Source organism: Balaenoptera ricei, chromosome 16 (assembly GCF_028023285.1).
Source record: "Balaenoptera ricei isolate mBalRic1 chromosome 16, mBalRic1.hap2, whole genome shotgun sequence".
NCBI lineage: Eukaryota > Metazoa > Chordata > Mammalia > Artiodactyla > Balaenopteridae > Balaenoptera > Balaenoptera ricei.
The window spans coordinates 35,357,341-35,378,435 of record NC_082654.1 but is presented as its reverse complement, the minus strand read 5'-3'; the positions used below and the strand labels follow the sequence as shown (position 1 = coordinate 35,378,435).

General features: G+C 36.0%; 2 protein-coding genes across 3 annotated transcripts in view; one reads left to right on the top strand and one right to left on the bottom strand.

The window, feature by feature from the left end:
• Positions 1–21,095, bottom strand: part of FGFBP3 (fibroblast growth factor binding protein 3) — a 128,796-nt gene that overhangs the window by 51,123 nt on the left and 56,578 nt on the right. The window lies entirely within an intron of this gene.
• Positions 1–21,095, top strand: part of BTAF1 (B-TFIID TATA-box binding protein associated factor 1) — an 88,719-nt gene that overhangs the window by 42,049 nt on the left and 25,575 nt on the right. For both annotated transcript variants that reach the window (XM_059900371.1, XM_059900372.1), the window contains 7 exons: positions 9,304–9,408; positions 10,523–10,672; positions 10,968–11,110; positions 11,376–11,550; positions 12,892–13,095; positions 18,187–18,613; positions 19,882–20,072. In XM_059900371.1, the coding sequence (XP_059756354.1) occupies positions 9,304–9,408; positions 10,523–10,672; positions 10,968–11,110; positions 11,376–11,550; positions 12,892–13,095; positions 18,187–18,613; positions 19,882–20,072 (1,395 nt within the window). The remainder of the gene's footprint in view (positions 1–9,303; positions 9,409–10,522; positions 10,673–10,967; positions 11,111–11,375; positions 11,551–12,891; positions 13,096–18,186; positions 18,614–19,881; positions 20,073–21,095) is intronic.

The following is a 21,095-nucleotide window of genomic DNA, read 5'->3' as shown; positions in this document are numbered from 1 at the left end:
TTTCCTATGTCCTTTTTTTTTTCTTTTAACATCTTTATTGGAGTATAATTGCTTTACAATGGTGTGTTAGTTTCTACTTTATAACAAAGTGAATCAGTTATACATATACATATGTTCCCATATCTCTTCCCTCTTGCATATCGCTCCCTCCCACCCTCCCTATCCCACCCCTCTAGGTGGTCACAAAGCACCGAGCTGATCTCCCTGTGCTATGCGGCTGCTTCCCACTAGCTATCTATTTTATGTTTGGTAGTATATATAAGTCCATGCCACTCTCTCACTTTGTCACAGCTTACCCTTCCCCCTCCCCATATCCTCAAGTCCTACAGAGTGAAGTAAGTCAGAAAGAGAAAAACAAATACCGTATGCTAACACATATATATGGAATCTAAGAAAAAAAAAAAAAAAAAGGTCATGAAGAACCTAGGGGTAAGACGGGAATAAAGATCCTATGTCCTTTTGTGTTTGTTATCTATGCCTCTTCTTTTTCTCTTCTTAAAAAATTTTTAATGGTGTCACTAATGAAATTTCCCATTGTTACTATCTATCCTGTATCTTCAGAGTGTCTTTTTACTGAAAGCGTTGCTGTCAGTGAAACTTAATATTGATGCATGTAGATTATTTTGTGCTTCGTCACTGCCCTGAGCCTTGCTCTCCAGTAGCCTCACCATTGGAGGCTGTAGTTATGGCGCGTATCACCCACTCTCAGTACATTCCACTTTTGGGCCCCCACATATATCCTTTACTATTTTGTTTGATTTTTTGTTCTGTTTTTTTCCCCAAATAATACTATAAAGCCAAACCCTTTCAGATTACTTTTTTTACTACCACCACCTCTTTTTCATTTTTTTTAATTTTGGGAAATTATTTAAATAGAAAAAAGAGGGAATTATAAAACAACATTCATCTATCCACTATCCATACTTGGCGTTTGTTATAATTCTTACTTGCTTCAAGTTTTTGTCATCAAAAATATAAAGAATAAATTGTAACCTGCTTAGAACATCACCTATTTTCTAATTTACCCATTTTCTTTCTTCTGTATATTTATAAAAAAATATTATTGTCCTTTCCCTAATAGTTGGCTCTTTAAGGTTTGGAATCAGTCTTTGTATATTTAGTTTCTACACAGTCATAGTATTTCTAAAAGGGGAGAATTTGAGTTAAGTCTCAGGATAATTTGGGGGACCATAACCTCGTTTACTTGCAAACTTGTTAGTAATCTGTCATTGCCTACTACATTAGAATTAAATTCCTGTCTTTCTTGTTCTTCTGTTATTTGGCTCTTGTCAGCCTTTTCCTCTGCTATTCCCTAATATGTAACCTGGAGTTAAGAAAATTGTCCACGTCTACCCCTGTATCCCAGTTGTAGCCATGTTACGTTCTTTTGATCAGCATATCTTTGTACATGGCTCATCACCAACACTGCCCGCCCCCAGCCGCACATACATTTTCTCTCCGAAATATTAGCTCCGTTTCTTCCTCTCTGTAACTTTCCTTCAGGGAACAGGTCCAATCTCTAGGGCCATAAAGTTATTCTGACTTCTACAACTCACTATGATTTTTCTTTATCTAAAACATTATTTAAATGAAGTCATTATGCAGTGAAAAACATTTATTTAATGGTTATTGTTAATCTTGTGATTTTGGCAACATTATTTGCTTTCTGAGAAGATAGCAGAGTAAACCATGTCTGATGCTTTTATCTGTTATTGTGTTCCTCCCATGGCATTACCTGATAGTTATTATAGATTGATTAATAGCTATGTACATACTCTTGTAATGCAAGCCCATGGTCTCTTACCTGCAGTTTTGAAATCCAGCACTTTTGTAAGTTGGGTCAACTTATAAAACTACTTATTTGGCAGAAAAACCTGACCATTCTGAATAGAGGCTATTTATATAAGTCTTTATCCTACTTAATGTGCCTATTCACAAATTTTGCTGCAGAACTATTAATATATTTTATTCAGGTGCTGCCTCAGACTCTATTGAGGATATTACATAACATAGGGTATATACAACCTCATTACTGTTCTAAAATTTGAAAAAATTCTGCATTTTAAAACATACTTGGCTCCAGGGAATTTGGACTGCAGATGTTAGGCCTATTGTGACAATAAAATCTACCTTCATATAACTTGCCTTACTTCTTTCTGAGCTTCTTTCTATCACTGTTGTTTCCTCTTCAGTGGTTTAATGAAAAGATCCCTTAACTGAACAGAGAATCTGGGTTCTAACCTTAGCTCTACCATTTGTTAGCTTTATGACCTTGATCAAGTTTATTTAACCCTCTGGTGATAATCTCTATTGATCCTTTTTCAGAGTTATATATTGACCAAGTAAGATAATGTATATGAAAGTGCTTTAATTCTGTACAAATACAAATTATTAATAGTACAGACATAACAATAATAATTAACACTTGTACTTCTGGGAAATCTTTCCTAATAATTTCAAAATCTTATTTGTATTCTAGGGTGTAAGAATGATATTTAATTGTAGTAATAATCAGGCTGTTATTGAGAGCTTAACTTTATGCTGTGAATTTCAGTAAGCACTATATATCGGGTGGCTATTGCCATTCCTATTTTGCAGATGAGGGAACTGATGATCAAAAATTAAGAAACCTTCCCAAGCTCACAGCTACACATCTCATAGTAAGCGACTCAGCTCAGATTTAGATCCAATTCTCGCTGACTTTCAGCTTCTAGTTTTAGAAGACAAAATGGAATGTGTCTCTTGAATTACTTTCCCATTTCTGAATATGAAGTCACCTTAAGTCCAAAGTGAAAAAAAACTTCAGAGCTAATTTACTAGTTAGCTCTGTTTTGGTTTCAGTTCTAGCTTCTCAACCTCTTCCCCTCAGTAATTCCAAGGTAATTTGGTGAGGCCCAACCTCACTGTAGCTCAGTGCATCAGTACCTCATAAAGACTGATGCCTCTGTTCCACTGGAAGTATTTTGATTATCTTTAGTAATTTTGTGTTTTGTTTTGCTTTGTAAAACTAGAAGACTTTATAAGGAAGATATCCTAAATCTTAAAATTTATCCGATCATAAGTGTGTATGCATAGCACAGGGAGATCAGCTCGATGCTTTGTGACGACCTAGAGGGGTGGGATAAGGAGGGTGGGAGGGAGGCTCAAGAGGGAGGGTGTATGGGGATATATGTATACGTACAGCTGATTCACTTTGTTGTACAGCAGAAACTAACACAACAACATTGTAAAGCAATTATACTCCAGTAAAGATGGGAAAAGAAAAGTGCGTATGCAGACCTGCTCATCTCTAAAATGTTTTTGTATAATATCACAGTTAATATAGTTATTTATGAAATAATAAACTCTCATTTCTTTTATTTATTTATTTGGCTGTACCATGCAGCTTGCAGGATCTTAGTTCCCTGATTACGGATCAAATCTGGGCCCCCGGCAGTGGAAGCGCAGAGTTCTAACCACTGGACTGCCAGGGAATTCCTGAAATCTCATTTCTATTAGACTTCCATGTGACATACCTTGGCATCTGTGAAAATAAATTGTTTAATCCCTGTGCCTTTATCTCTGTTGTTAACATATGAAAGTATTGGCAAGCCTGGCTTCTCAGGGAGTATGAAATAAGAACTCTTAAGCAAACCAAATTAATTTCATTTGGTAATGACTTAAAATCAAGATGTAACTTTTTTTTTTGCTGAACTAGGAGCTTGACAAAGTGAAGTAATTAATCACTTGCTTTTCCTTTTTTTTTTAAATTATTTTTTATTGGAGTATAGTTGATTTACAATGTTGTGTTAGTTTCTGCTGTACAGCAAAGTGAATCAGTTATACATACCCATATATTCACTCTTTTTTAGATTCTGTTCTCATATGGGTCATTACTTGTTTTTCCTTTCTATAGACTATTTATTCATGTGAGTTTATCTATGAATGTATATGTCTATCAGTGAACTACTTTACTGGAATGTCTAGATTAATTAGTCTTGATAACCACTATCTGTTTTAACCAGAACTCAACTTCACGATCTAGGAAAATATGCTTCTGGACATTAATCTTTAGTTTAGCCATGTTTTGTTGACTGGGTCAACTTTTCCATTCCATTTGCATCAGAGTCACTTTGTGAGTCAATCCAGAATTTCAATACATACAGGATCGATTTTTGTTTGAAAGGCAAGCATTAGCATGACGCTTATATTTCTCATGAAGACATACATGAGATTGAGTTGGAATCTGGGGCATACTTAGTCCAGGATGTAAGAAAATTTAACATATGCATATGTAGAGAAGGAAAGAAAGACCAAAAGAATAGAGCTGACTAAGACTTTGGCATTTGAGAACATTAACATAATTAGGTATTGACCAGATTTTATAAAGGTATGAAAAGAGGAGAGCAAAGTTTATATATTTAGTTGACTTTGAATAAATATTGGTTGGACAAATAAATAAAACAAGGCATTATAAGTTGTCTAAATATAGAACTGGGTTTGTTTTTGGTTTTGGCAGTGGGCCAAAACAGGATTTCAGACCAAATTAGTGGAAGAACACAGAACTCAGTATGATTCATCACTTTGCTGTAGCTTCTTTCCAGACTTTCTTCCCTGCAACCCCAGATCATTTGATATGGAGATAGAAATGATGATGCATTTGCCTGCAGGCAGGAATCACGTGTTCAGGGTAATGATAATCAGATTGCTGCTTTTTTCCACATCTGCCTGCTTTGTGGGTGTGCTTGTGGGAAGATAAAAGAGGGGGCATAGCAAAATGGTACTGGCAAGATCTTATCCCACCTAAGATACCAATTTTGCCAGTTAGGGATTTATTGCCAACTACAGTTGTGGAAAATTTTGCATATTACCAACTATTCCCTGTGACTTTGGACCATTCCCCTAAGCAAGGTGGATTTATTCAACAGATATTTTAGTGCCTACCGTGTGCCTACAGTTTTCTAGATACTTATTGGTAAGAGGCAAGGTCTCTGCCCTTCTGTAGAGCTTAAGACAGGAAACTAAGCAAGACAGGAGAAGACAACTAGACAAGCCCTTAAAATTATATAATGGTCATTTCATAAAACTATCAATACATAATGAGGTGAGTATCTGGTAGGGGAAGAAGACAGTGCTACTGGATCCTCACTAGTGAGGTGTGTAAAGGTCAGGGAAGTATCTTGCTAAAAGTGAAGTTGAAACTGAGACCTGAAGGATGAGTGGAATTTAACCAGGTGAAGAGCAGGGTAACAGTCAGAGGAAGGAACATGTGTTAAACTCTGGGAGTAGGAGTGAGCATGATGGCACTAAAGAGGAAGTGAAAGGAAATTGGTCCAGCTGAAGGATAGAGTGTAAGGGGGTATAGATGGCTAGAAGTTTAACCTTGATTTTCTGGTACAATGACATGTCTGATAGGCTTTTGTTTGTCATCAGCTTTCCTTATTAGTTCCATGAAGGCAGAACACAGGAGGGAACACCAATCTGAATAAAGGAGCTGGAAAGAGACTGCCCCATTCTCATCAAATTAAATAACTGTCCGTCATTCCCCTGAGTAATTCCCATAAATGCCCTCCCCTCCATCTGACCCTCACTATAGAAATGCTGGGGACCACGTTTAGCACTAACATAAAGTGCTAATATTATGTTAATTATTTAACACAAACCAAAAGATTTTTTTTAAAAGCCCTCTTAAAACATGAATTTACTTATAACTTGAGTTGTAGTAGTCCAGGTTATAGTTAATTTAAACCTAGTGAAATAAACATTCTGTGGTAGGAATTTTTCTGTATTTTAGATTGCACTCTGCTAGACTAATACTAAAGTCGTCAGAACTTTCCAGACTTTGCCTAAGATTAGGAGGGAAATTTTTTTTTTTTTAATATTTATTTATTTATTTATTTATGGCTGTGTTGGGTCTTCGTTTCTGTGCGAGGGCTTTCTCTAGTTGCGGCGAGCGGGGGCCACTCTTCATCGTGGTGCGCGGGCCTCTCACTATCGCGGCCTCTCTTGTTGGGAGCACAGGCTCCAGACGCGCAGGTTCAGTAGTTGTGGCTCACGGGCCCAGTTGCTCCGCGGCATGTGGGATCTTCCCAGACCAGGGCTCGAACCCGTGTCCCCTGCATTGGCAGGCAGATTCTCAACCACTGCGCCACCAGGGAAGCCCTAGGAGGGAAATTTTTGACTAGTAGACTCCAAGTTAGTAGCATACTAGAAGTCTATTGACTATTTTTTAAAATTTTGGGATGGAAAATCCCAAGGTGGATAATGTCTAAAGGACTGAAAGTACTACACCCCTCACTGTACCCCACTCCCCAACCAATTTAATTTAATAAACTATAAATAAAAACAACATTAGGTTACCTGCCTAAATCACTGTCTACTGGAAGACAGGCACAAAATTAATGAAAGCAGGTGGACCAGCTTTCAGATTTGCAAGAGGCAAGTTGACTCTGAATGGGCCAAATGGTACTTAGCGATATTTTGAGAAAATGCTAATAGTGAGCTAAAGCGTGTAACTTTTTGCAACCGTATCTAAAAGGAGATGCTTGCACAGTTGTTTAGATGGACTGAATTTGGCCTATGGTTGTCTTCCCAACTTGTATTTTGTATCTTGTATTTTCTGCTAGGCAGACTTTATGTTGTGCTACTGGAGAATCTGCGTTTTTTAAAATACTGGTTCCTGTGATGATGGTGATCTGCATATTCTGGGTTGGGTTTTTTTTGTTTGGTTAGGTTTTTGGTTTCTCTTTATTTTTTAAATTTTATTTTTCTGTTTATTTATTGACTTTACTTTTATTTTTTAAATTTATTTATTTTTGGCTGCGTTGGGTCTTTGTTGCTGTGCGTGGGCTTTCTTTTTAGTTGCAGTGAGCAGGGGCTACTCTTCATTGCCGTGCGCAGGCTTCTCATTGTGGTGGCCTCTGTCGTCTTGGAGCACCAGCTCTAGGTGCACAGGCTCTAGAGCGCAGGCTCAGTAGTTGTGGCGCACGGGCCTAGCTGCTCTGCAGCATGTGGGATCTTCCTGAACCAGGGCTCGAACCCGTGTCCCCTGCATTAGCAGGCGGATTCCTAACCACTGCGCCACCAGGGAAGCGCTGACTTTACTCTTTAGAGCAAAATTAAACAAAGTACAGAGTGCCCATCCATATACCCCCTACCCTCCCCCAAACACACCTTCTCCCACCATCAGCATCCCACACCAGAATGGTACATTTGTTACAGTCAGTAAACAAACGTTGACATATCATTATCAGCTAGTCCATAGTTTATATTAGGCTTCACTCTTTTTTTGGCTGCGCCACACAGCTTGCAGAATCTTAGTTTCCCAACCAGGGATTGAACCCTGGCCCTTGGCGGTGAAAGTGCGGAGTCTTAACCACTGGACTGCCAGGGAATTCCCTAGGCTTCACCCTTGATGTTGTATGTTCATTCTGCTGATTTTGACAAATGTGACATCTCTCCATCATTATTGTGTCATACAGAATAGTTTCTCTACCCTAAAAACCCCCTGTGCTCTTTCATCCCTTTCTTCCCCTGGTTGTTTTTAATAATTATAAAGTAGAATTTACTACAGTAACAAAGATTATAGCCTGAGAAGGCTACTACAATTTATATTACATTCATTGTTTGTAAATACAGGGGAAAAATCTTCCTCTATAGGTGTGGCTTTGGGATCTACAAGCAACTATTTGGATTTCCAGTGATGGGGTTAGGGAAGAATTAAGAGAGTTGGTAAATATGGTGGGGAGAAATGAGAAGAAATTATGGGAGAGTAATATCAAATTATTTGGTTACTGCTATTACAGCTTTCCTAATTCTATTAAGATTGTCCCTAATTCTCTCTGCTGAGAAAAGAGAACTTTTCTTCTTTCCGATTTCCCTTTCCCTTTCAATGGAAAGTAGTTAAGGCATAGCAAATCAGTGAGTAGGCTCCCCCAGCTGATGATTTTGCAGTCTGTTTTAAACTTCTTTCAAACCATTTTGAGAAACATATTTAAAAGATAGGACCAGGGTTGTTAGTTTTCCACTGGCTAGAAAATTATAGGTAGCTTTCTGAGTTATACGTTATCCCTAGATCTTCTGGCTTTCTGGAATTTCAGTTAAATTTTTCAAATTTCTCTTCAGTCTCTTGCAGACAACACAGTTTTTGCTTTAAAAAAAATTGTGGGGCTTCCCTGGTGGCGCAGTGGTTGAGAATCTGCCTGCCAATGCACGGGACACGGGTTTGAGCCCTGGTCTGGGAAGATCCCACATGCCGCGGAGCAGCTGGGCCCCATGAGCCACAATTACTGAGCTTGCGTGTCTGGAGCCTGTGCTCCGCAACGAGAGAGGCCGCGATAGTGAGAGGCCCGCGCACCGCGATGAAGAGTGGCCCCCACTTGCCGCAACTAGAGAAAAGCCCTCGCACAGAAACAAAGACCCAACACAGCCATAAATAAATAAATAAATAAAAATTTAAAAAAAAAAATTGTGGAAGGAGGTGATGTTAAGTACTGTGAACTAGTTAATAGAATTTTTAGCTCCCAACAAGCTTGTAATTTTGAGCAATAGACAACATGTGAGATTCCTTTTCTTAGAATTTTGGGCACACAATAGATATTTAATTAATCACTGTTTGATTGTTTGATTTGGGTTGGGTTTTGAATTGTTGAGAAATTCCTTAGATTGAGGTTATAAACCTGGGCTTAAGGAAATCCTTGACCCCCCTGAAACTGAAAGCAAAATATTATACCTAAGTGTGTATATAAGTGTATTTCTCTCAGAATAGGTTGTGTGTAGTTTTCACCAGATTTTCAAAGGGTCCCTAACCCAAAATAGATGAAGAACATTTGCCTTAATTTTGTAGTGAACTCAAAGTTGAATTTTCTAGGTTGGATATCATCTTACAATTCATTACTTGCATTAATGGTGAGCACATAAAACTTAAACTGTTTAGCACAGCAACAGTAATCTGATCATTTGTCAAATTTCTCTGACTGAGCAGTGATATATAATGTAAACAAAGAGTTGTTGCTGGTTAGAGCTTGCTCCCATATAGAGGATGATTTCAATTTATTAGAAGCAAAATTCAGTGTTGTTAATCATAATCAGACTTTCTCCAGCTTCCTAGCGATTGTGTGCCATTTAATTTCTCCAAACCATTGGAATAATAAATGCGGTATTGTTGCTCCAGAATCTTGTCAAAATTTATCACCAGTTGAACATTTTTGATGAAGTCATACAGTCTTTTCATGGTAGTACTTCTGTTATTTGACTTATAACTTTTTAAATAAGCTAACACCAAAGAATTATATGCTATAATTTTGATTTTGTTTTTGTTTTTAGAACTCTTCATCTTGGCTTATACCTATCCTTCCTGATATGCTTCGACACATTTTTCAGTTTTGTGTTTTAGAAAGCAGCCAGGAAATTCTGGACCTCATTCACAAGGTATATGGTGAAAATATCTGTACTCCTCTCCCAGTATCTTGGTAGATTTAAAATTTTTTTCATAACTCTGTACTGTTGTTGATCAGGGATTTTAAGAAACTAGAAATCATCCAAGAGATTTGAATAGTCTGGAGATCTGCAAAATGAGACAAGGAAACAGGCTTCTTATGGAATATAGTAGTTAAGTCCTGGTTAGCCCTGCTGCTTGTGTGACCTACCAGGCAAACGTTTTAAGCGCTTTCTTTATAGCCTCAATACACAAAATAAAATGAAGGAAAGACTGCTTTTCTCCATCACTCATTTTGCTGTTTATCAGCATGCTTATTGATCCTGCAAAGTATCTTTGGGATTTATTGGTAATATATAGAGTCTGATTGTCATAGTTTAGACTTGTACCTTTTTATTACTTAGCAAGATTGGTCATACATGTTGGAACCTTTAAAGAATAGCCATTTGATGTATTTAATAATATTTATGGGAGGAAGTGGCACTGTTTTACCTTTAAAACCTGTTAAGTTAGTCTTGAATCATTGGCCTCTGAGGTAGCTCATTGTTAACAGCCTTGGGTTAACATTGGTATTATTTCTACATGCTGGCCCTAGCCCATTTAATGCTAGGCATCAAAAAAGGTGCTTTATTGAGTAAGATCATGAATCAAGACTTAATACTGTTCTTAATTTATACTAGGATATTACTACCTCTAAATTTAGCAGAGGTTATTTATCAGGAGCTATTATATATTGAAGCAGTGTTGAATATAGGACTGCATATTGAGCTTTATGATACATACAAAGGATTTCATAGACTTACTGAGATTTTGGTAACTTATTTTTATGGGTACCTTTTTTTTTAAATGATTTTCATAAAATACTGAGGAAATACTTTGTATTCCTTTTTTTAAAAACTTTCTCTTGTATTACTTTTTTTTTAGTATATGAACCTACCTACCCAAAAACAGTATTTAAAAATAAGCCTCTATATTGAATTTTAAAATTAATCTCTGTGCTATTTCCTACTTTTTTTTTTTTTTGATTCAGTATCCCTAAAAATAAATATTAGGTTTTTTTAGGCCTTGCTAGAAAATGTTCATTCTTGTTCCCTTTTCATTCTGCAGGTTTGGATGGAATTGTTGAGCAAGGCTTCAGTTCAGTACGTGGTAGCAGCTGCTTGTCCGTGGATGGGTGCTTGGCTTTGCTTAATGATGCAGCCTTCTCATTTACCTATTGATTTAAATATGTTGCTGGAAGTAAAAGCTAGAGCCAAGGTAAGTGTAGAGGGACATAATGTATTTGTATGTTCAACTCATAATTATTAATACAGTAACCATGTAAGAAATCTGTATTGCTTTATTATAAGCATGATATCATTATTGTAACATAAGGAAAAATTATATCATTAGAACCTTGACAAAAATGCATAGCAATTTTAATCCATTAAAATTTTGTGAAAAGAACTGTATTTTACTGGGATTATAACAAATGAGAGTGTTTTTGATGTTGTCTATTAAATTTTAATGGTTAATCTTTAATTATTGTTTTCTTCCCCCTTATTCCCTCTAGGAAAAAACAGGTGGTAAGGTGCGTCAAGGCCAAAGCCAGAGTAAAGAAGTACTTCAGGAGTACATTGCAGGTGCAGACACCATCATGGAAGACCCCGCCACCAGGGATTTTGTTGTTATGCGGGCTAGAATGATGGCAGCCAAGTAAGTATACATAAACTCAAAAGTCATTTAACCAAAAGATTCCTCTGATGTGTCTGTCAGTCTTTCCTCCATCACACTAGTTACAGAGTAGGAAAAAAATTAAAGCATAAGAAAACGTTTTTAATTTTTTTGAAGTTTTAAAAATAAGATTTATATATTTTTATGAAGATAAGATAGGAGTTATGTCTTCCTTGGGAAAAGTTATAGCTTCAATAGGGGAAACTTCAAGCAATTCTATAGTAACTTCTTTTTTTCTCCCTCTTAGGTTGTTAGGAGCACTTTGTTGTTGTATTTGTGATCCAGGTGTAAATGTGGTGACCCAAGAAATTAAACCAGCTGAATCCCTTGGCCAGTTACTACTCTTCCATTTGAACTCCAAATCTGCCTTACAGAGAATTAGTGTAGCTTTGGTAATCTGTGAATGGGCTGCTTTACAGAAGGTAAGATTTTGCCCAAAAATAAATGAAGACAATTTAAACCAGTTTCCATTAGCTGTTAGGATTATTTTCATTATATTTTACAAACAGAAAAGTGAAAATTGTCTCTGTATAAAAATCCGTCATTTATAGAAAAGTATTCCAAATTATATTGCAACATTGTTTCTCATTTGCCTTTAACCGTAGACTTTTTTCTTAGAACCCCCAGTCTTATACCTGAGAACTACAAAAGATAAGAGGCTTTGAGTGATAGAAATCCATTTTTATGAGTAGTAGCAAGGGCAGATTTTTGGTCACAGGAAGAATAAAATCTCCACATTTAAACACAAATCTTTATATTTCCAAATAAGCCATTCCCTTGCAGCCCCTTTAATTTTTAACTTCTAGTAAGACATATGATTTTATGTAAGACTTGCTTCTGTAAATCAGAGAAACTTCCTGCTGGCTTTGTTTATTCCATTGACTGGAATTCTGGAAATTTAACTGTCTGCACTTGCTGTGAGAGCTGCTTGTTACTGCCTCTTAGCAGTTTGTCAAAGCTGTGTCTAAAAGTAATTGAGCCATGCTCTATTGCAACTGAAACCCCAGCTTTGCCTCTGGAAAGAAGCAAGGCTCATCTGTTTTTAGGCAGGACTCGGTGTGCTGGAGAGGCAGTGATGCTCTGTTTTTGTGCCTCTCAGACTCAGCAGCAAGTGTTGACAGTTCGGTTTCTGGACCCTCACAGAGCTTCTCTGGACTTACTCTGTGAAGCCCAGGCTGATCACCCAGATCCCACAGAACCCCTCATGGCTCACCACTGAGGTCATTCCCCCTCTGGTTGGGGCAGGCAACAACCAGAGAGAGTGGGAAGGGTTAGTTAAATTTGGGGGCAGGTAAGTAGCTTTTAAATTATATATCCATTTCTACAGTATGGCATGTGAAGCTATGGGTTCAACTGTTAAGAAATCTAATGAGTTTTTAAATAACATTTTTAGTGCATGCTAAGTGTTCTTTTCTGACTGATTTCTTTTTACAGTTGTATATTTTAAAATCTGTGCTACGTAATATATATGTAAACGTGGAATAAATTCAGAATAAAGTAAGAGTAATTAAGTGGAAAATTTAATGGAATTGTAATAGTTCCATGTGCATGTGCTATAGTCATTCATATTAAAATTTTAGAGTAGTTTGGGTGTGATACCTTTTCTCTGTGCAGCTAATAACTATGTTGTTCTGGGAGATAACAGAATATAGATTCAAAATCAATAGAAATTTAGACTTGGTAGTTTGCAAGTGAAGATTTATGCATTTCTAGAATTATGTTTACATATTTGCCCTGAATATTTGTTGTCTGTTATATTTTAGGAGTGTAGAGCTGTTACCCTGGCTGTGCAGCCACGTTTACTTGATATCCTTTCAGAACATTTATATTATGATGAAATTGCCGTTCCATTCACGCGAATGCAGAATGAGTGTAAACAGCTTATTTCATCGTTAGCTGATGCACATATTGAAGTTGGTAATAGAGTAAACAACAATGTTTTTACAATTGATCAAGCTAATGACCTGGTGAGTAAAGAAGTAACCTTCTTAATTTTAGAGCATGAAATAAGGATAAGAACTTTGTCATGTCATGTTTACCACAACAACACTAATTTGTTTAATCTATTTATGGCTTGGTAGCCTGTCATCACTACCCTTTAGAAAGGTTATTTCTTTGTATTGACTTTTCTTGAAATAAGAGAATGGGGAAGGGATTTTTTTTTTTTTTATCTCAGCTTTGACAAACCAATATACCTTTATTAGAAAAAACTGTTACATTTTTGTCACTTCTCAGTTTTGCTTAAGACTGGCAGAGTATAGAAAAAATTGATTTTATAAGTTCCTGAGTACTTCTCCTCCCCCTTGCCAACTTACAATGAAAATATTCAAACATAAGAGAATTACACAGTGAAGTCTCATATACCTACCCAACTAGATTACACAGTTAACATTTTACTAAATTTGCTTTATCACATATATATGCAACTCTCTACCCCTCTATTCAATCATTAATCCTTCTTAATTTTTGATGCATTTTTAAGTAGGTTGCAGACAGATATCAGTACACTTAAACTAAAATTCAGTTTTTATGTTTTTTTCTCTTTTTTTGTCTCATTAACTAAAATTCAGTTTTTATGTTTATTTGTTCTTTTTTGAGGTAAAACTTATGTACTATGAATTGTACAGACCTTCAATGGAACATATGATAAATTTTAACAGAAGCATATACCTATGAAACCCAAACCTCTATCAAGATACAGACAGTGCCATAACACTTCCCAGTCAATCCCCTGCCCTCAAATAACCATTGTTCTGGTTTTTCCTTCACCATAGATTACTTTTGCCTGTTCTAGAATTTCATATACATGGAATCATATACTCTGTGCTGTTTGGTGTAAGGATCTTTTTCAGCATGATGTTTTGTAAAATAATACATGTTGTTATATGTATCACTAATTCATTCTTTTCTGTTGCTGAGTTTTCTTTCATTGTATAAATATACCACAGTTAGTGTAAGCCCTTCTCTGCTTGATGAACATTTGGGCTACTCCAAGTTTTCAGCTGTTATGAACAGAGCTGCTATAAACATTTTTGTACAAGTTTTTTAAAGACATATTTTCATTTCTCTTGGGTAAATACATAGGAGTGCAATTGCTGGGTCATAGGGTGAGGTGTTTATTTAGTTTTATAAAAAATTGCACTTTTCCCAAAGTGGCTGTATCATTTTACCTTCTAATCAGCAATATATGAGAGTTCTGGTTGCTCTACATCATCACCAACATTTGACGATGGTCACTCCTTGTAATTTTTGCCATTCTGGTGGTTGTGTGATAGTGTCATTGTGGTTTTAACTTGTGTTTCCTTGATGACTAATATGTTTAACACTTTTTTATGTCTTATCGGCCATTTGTTGATCTTCCTTTCTGAAATGTCTGTTCAAATCTTTTGTCTGTTTTTAATTAGGTTGTCTTTTTATTATTGAGTTGTAGGAGTTCTTTATATATCCTGGATACCAATCCTTTGTCAGATAGATGCTTTCCGAATATTTTCTCCCAGTGTGTGGCTTGCCTTTTCATTTTCTTAATGGTGTCTTTGGATGAGCAGATATTTTTAAGTTTGATGAAGTCTAGTTTATCAGTTGTTTTCTTTTATGGTTATTGTGTTCTGTGACCTAAGGTACCTTTTCTTATCTCCAAGTGGCAAAGTTATTTACACACATTTTCTTCTAAAGCATTGTAGTTGTAGTTTTTGTTTAATCATCCATATTTATGTTTATATATAGTGTGAAGTAGAGATTGCGTTTTGTTTTTCATATAGATATCTAATTTTTCCATCATCATTTATTGAAAAGATTTTTCTTTCCCCGTGGAATTTCTTTGACACCTTTGTCAAAAATTAGTTGAAATGTTAAGTGTGTGTCTGTATATGGGCTCTGTTTGTTCAATCTATTTGTCTGTTATGCTAGCACCAGTGTCTTGATTACTGTATCTTTGTACTTAGTAAGTCTCTGAGGTTAGGTGGTGTAAATGAGTTCTTCCTTTTATGAGTTAATCAGAAACTCAGCTGCTTCACTTGTGTTGATTCCTGTGAAAGAGCGTGCTTCATTTCTTATCCCCCTTTCTTATTGAAAAAATAATACAGTTGAAATTTTTTTTCTTCTCACCTGTGGAAAAAAAGCTAAAATTGCTCCAATTTTTTTTCTGAGTTGTCTTTCTGATTGTTGTTTTTCTATAATTTCTCCTTTTTGCCTCCCCTCCCCCATATTTTGCCTCCCTGGAATAAAATCTCAAATTTTCTTTAAGGTCTGGGTTCCCTTCTTACTGTTTCTGACAACATTTCTTTTTAAAGCTATTACATGGACTCTTAAAGCTTTTCTTATTCAAACCTCTCACTCACTCCCCAGTGAAACTACTATTCTGTTTCATCAGCTTCCTTAGTCCAGTGGTTTTTGACCTGGGATATCAGAGTCTCTAGAAGAGCATATTTGAGGGAAGAGCAATTTTAAAACATTAGTCTTGGCCTTGGCTAAGAGCCACTGCTCTTTGTAACTTTCTTTGCATCCCTGTTTTATTCTTACCTGCAAAATATAGGCATTTCCTGAAGGTCTTCCTTTGTTTGTCACCATTCTCACAATTTAGTTCTTATCCATGTACTGTGCTATCTTCTCTTGATCTTTTATGTTCTTCAATTAGGCATTTTTGCTTGGATATCTCACTGTCATTTCAAACTTAACACAACCAAAATTGGGATTTATTTTTTAACAGAAAATGGCCCTTTTTATCCACAGTCTCCAATCTTGTTAACATTTCCTTTCAGAAAGTTTCACATGTTTATCCTTTCTCTGTTCCCATCACCACAACATAGTCAAAGGCCTTAGTGCTTTACGACTAGGCCCTGACTCACCCCCAAGGCTCCAGGCGGTCTCTGGCTCATTCCGTCCTGCCTGCTGTGCCACACGAATAAAATTCCTAGTGCCACTCTGAACGCCTCTCTCCCCTACTTAGAAACAGTATTTTCTTCTTCCTTGATTTTAGTTGTTTTCTTTCTTACTTTCAACACCTTCTCTAAATTCCCCATCTCTTTTCTCCTCATTATTTCTCAAACTTCCTCCACTTAAGCCTAGTTAGTTTTTCTTTTGCAGAAGTACACCACCCTCACCCACTTTCTTTGCTTCACTCATTGTCACTTTGGTGTCTGAGCTCCTCTTTCCTTTGCCAGAAATTCCCTACCCTCCAGCCTCTGTGCTCATCCCGAGTTCATCTCTTGACATTCCTTCCTGTGCTCAGGCTGTGGTAAGCTGTTGTCAGTTCCTTGGACAATGCCTCGCTTTGCACTCCCTACCTCACTCTGTTTGCCAAGATGTCCCCATAACTCCAGACTTATCCATTGTTTAAAAACGTAGCATAAGTGTTAACCGCCTCTGGCAAGCCTTCACTACTTTTGTCTCCTAAGAAGAGTTAAGCTACCCTTGTGCTACCACAGCAACTTGCACTTACCTCAGTTTCATGTTACATTGTCTTAATTGTTTACTAATGTATCTGTCTCCCACATTAGTCTCAACATTTTTTGAGTGTATGAAGACATTGGTTTTACTCATCTTTTAGTATTACTCATTAAGTATTTGTTGAATGAATGAATTTGGGGTAATTGGAAAGCTTTTCCTAAGCTGCCTAGAATCATTGAAAATTGACAGAAGCCTAGTGTATTTAGGACAATGTTTTTAAACTTTTAGTAGTGAAACCTGTTTCAAATAATCTTATGCAAAGCTTGAACACATAAAACAGACAAAGCAAAGTGGAGAGCATAAGCTAGAAGTGGTATGTAATCATGTTCCTTTGTAGAGAAGAGATCAAGATGAAGCAGATACAGCTCAATTTAAAGTCTTTGGTGTTTTATAATGATAAAAGAAGATCTTATTTGTGTGCCTGTTTTGCTTTTTATAATAGAGGTTGGCATTATCAGTCTTGTCCATAAGGGAATTGATTATTTCTAAGTCTGAAAAATTGGGTTCTCCATTAAAAAAAAAGTTAGGTTCTTTAATGTTACAGGCTTTTCTGACCAACATTGATCAGATTGGATCTATTTATGGAGCCTCTTTATGATTGCAGTTACCTATCAAACAAGAAGACTATTTTTGTTATGTAATCCACCACACAGTCTTTAAATGATAATTTAAAAAATGTGCGCACACAGAAACTTGTACATAAATGTTCATAGCAACATTATTCGCAATAGCTAAAAGGTGGAACCAACCCATCCATTCATCAACTAATGAATGGAAAAATGCAATTGATATATCCATATAGTGTAATATTATTTGGCAAAAAAAGGAATGAAGTAATTATACATGCTACAACATCAGTGAACCTTGAAAGAATTATGCTAAATGAAAGAATCTAGTCACAAAAGATTACACATTATATTAGTCCATTTATATGAAATGTCCAGAATAGGCAAATCTATAAAGATAGAAAGTATATAAGTGGTTACATGGGGCTTGGAGGAAATGAGGAATGATTGCTAATAGGTATTGAATTTTATTTTGGGGGTGATGAAAATGTTCTAAAATTGTGGTGATGGTTGTACAACTCTGAATATAATAAAAACCATCGAATTGTACACTTTAAATGAGTGTATTGTATGTGAATTATATCTCATAAAGTTGTTTTAAGAAGATGTATTGAACAGTCTTTTAACGGGGCTTGTAAAGTAGTCTGATGCCACAGTCTTACAGCTTTAAGCAGCTCTTGGTAATTAAATAATTAATGACTACTGTACCATCCTCTCTTAACTGTTGGTTTATATTTGCTTACAGCGTTCTCATTTCACCAAAGTGTACTATATGGGTATTGTGTGTGATTTTTCACTCAAACTTATTAGATATAATAAGAAACTGTCTTTCTTAAATAATATAATACTAATGTTAAATTAAGTCAGATTAAAATAAAGTTTACTTGGAAGGTTTTAGACATTTATTTAGTTTACTGAATACTAAAATAGTACTAGATATCATGGAACTTAAAATTGAAACAGAAAGTTTGTTGTCTGCCCTTCAGGAGTTTACAGGCTATTTGGGGTTGATGTCCTTAATGATTTTTTATTTCTCTTTTTTAATAGGTCACTGCTGTTTTTAATGAAGTCACATCATCTTTCGATTTAAATCCTCAAGTGTTACAGCAGTTAGACAGTAAACGACAGCAGGTCCAAATGACAGTTACAGAGACCAACCAGGAGTGGCAAGTGTTGCAGTTGAGAGTGCATACTTTTGCTGCATGTGCAGTTGTAAGCTTGCAGCAACTTCCGGAGAAATTAAATCCTATTATAAAACCATTAATGGAGACAATTAAAAAAGAAGAGAATACTCTAGTGCAGAACTACGCGGCTCAGTGCATAGCCAAACTACTTCAGCAGTGCACAACAAGGACGCCCTGTCCCAATTCAAAAATTATTAAAAATCTCTGTAGCTCACTTTGTGTGGACCCATATCTAACTCCTTCTGTCACGTGTCCAGTACCAACACAAAGTGGCCAGGAAAATTCTAAAGGTATATATCTAAAGCTTTATTTGGGGTAGAGAAAGAATTAACCATTTAAATTTGTTTATAGTCGTTTACAGGTATAATTTAAGCACAAATCCAGTTTATGTTGGAGCTTTTTCCCATTTTGAGAGAATTTGCACATATTGCTAATAAAATCACAACACTCTTAACTTAAATAAGTTATTCATAAAAGACCTGATATATAAAATGACTGAATTCTATGAGACGGGTGTTAACCCTTAACTTCTCTTTCAAGACGATAATTACAGGGTTTACTGTTAACAGAGCTAGAAAACTTAATTATATCCAGTGGTGAATAAAAGTTCTTCCTGTAAAATTCTGGTTTCTCTAATTTAGTACATGTCTTATGAGATAAGTGGGCTCTGTTACCTTTAGCAAATCATGCTTAAACAGCTTTTCTGTTTTCATCCAGAAAATTTATATGGAAAGTAACTGCTCTTTGTAGGCTAATCTGAAGGACCAATGTTTCTTCACATGCCTTAGTCCTAAATTCCCCCTATCGCTGTCCCTGAGAGCTATGTGAGGCAGCAATATTTTGCAGTGGTTGGTGTTTCTGAATTCATGGTAACAATGGACTTCTTTTTTTTTAAAGAAAACTTACTTGCATTGTTTTTTAATGTTTCTTTTTATGCCTGGAAACATTCATTTTTAAACAATTAATGTACTTTTAACTGAAGGTACATTCATTCTTTTTTTTTTTTTTTTTTTTTTAAGAGAGATACAGTTTTTTTGGTTTTTTTTTTTTTAAACTTTGGGTTTATTTATTTATTTATGGCTGTGTTGGGTCTTCGTTTCTCTGCGAGGGCTTTCTCTAGTTGCGGCAAGTGGGGGCCACTCTTCATCGCGGTGCGCGGGCCTCTCATTATTGCGGCCTCTCTTGTTGTGGAGCACAGGCTCCAGACGCGCAGGCTCAGTAGCTGTGGCTCACGGGCCTAGTTGCTCCGCGGCATGTGGGATCTTCCCAGACCAGGGCTCGAACCCGTGGTACATTCATTCTTGCATGTGATATTTCTTGTTAACATGATGCTGCAAATTTGGTTGTATTAAGTATGGTCCTATGCAAATATTAAAACATTCAATGTTATAAATTATTGATTTTTGTTACCATTTCATTGTCTAAAGAAAATATCATTGGCCTATAAAAATTGAGGCTTAAAAGACAATTTTAAAATGTGTTGTATCTCTTTTGGAGCAGGAAACATTTGGTCACCTATATTATGCTTTAAAGGTTATTTAACTTTTTTCCTTAATAGGATCCAACTCTGAAAAAGATGGAATGCATCATACTGTCACCAAGCACAGGGGTATAATTACACTCTATAGGCATCAAAAAGCTGCTTTTGCTATCACAAGTAGGCGAGGTCCTACCCCCAAAGCAGTAAAAGCTCAAATAGCAGATCTTCCTGCAGGAGGTAGCGGAAATATCCTTGTTGAACTTGATGAGGTAAATAGTTTTTTTCTTTGAATACTCTGATTTTAAAACAAATATCTTACAGATTGAGAGCTAAATTGTCATATCAGCTTCTAGAATTGTATTTTAATATTTTTAAGTGAAAGAACTGGGGCTAATAACTTTTTGGAGTACTGCAGCAACAGGGTCCAGAAAAACTGAAAACTTCTTCAAATTTCTCATGCCTCTTATTATTTTTACCAGCTTAACTTGATGATTATATTCCTAGGCAAGAAACCTTCTCAGTAGTGGGTACATAAGTCATTCATGAATATAAACTAATTCACTCCTATAACAGTGACTACAGAGATGTTAAGTAATAGTGAAAGCTAACTTTTCTCAGTCCTATCAATGTCGGGAATTGCTGTTGATATTCAGAGGATAAGTTTATACATGTCAAAGTTTTACCTATCTGACTTTTAGTCAACTTGGAATTTATTAACTGTGTGATGTGAGGTAGGGATCTAAATTTATTTGCCCACATGAACAGCCAGTTATCCTACCGTTGAATCTTTTCCTCCCTGGTTTATAATGGCACCTCTGTTTTATGTCATGCTTCGTACATACAAGGATCTCCTTGGGCTCTCTATTCTGTTTCATTGGTCTACTTATTCTACAGTACAGTCTTCTTTAAAGATGATTTTAAAAAGTGTTTGGTTTTGGAAAATCTTACAGTCACATTATTAACAACAGAATGAATGCTCTAGGTAGCTCTTTTGGTTGCAAGACATAGGAACTTTACCTGAGTTCAGCAATAAACTATCAATGCTAAAAGACATGTGTTTAATATATTTCTATAACGTATAGGCCTATTTTAAGTTTCTTTTTTTTTTTTTAATCAGTCATCAATTTTATACACATCAGTGTATACATGTCAATCCCAATCGCCCAATTCTAAGTTTCTTTTTTTAAACCAAAATCTTAGCTTATTGTCTATATTTCTTTTAAAATATTCTGTGAATGAAGGTTTTTTCACTAACTATATTCTTCCCATAATTTTAATCAAAATTTACTGTG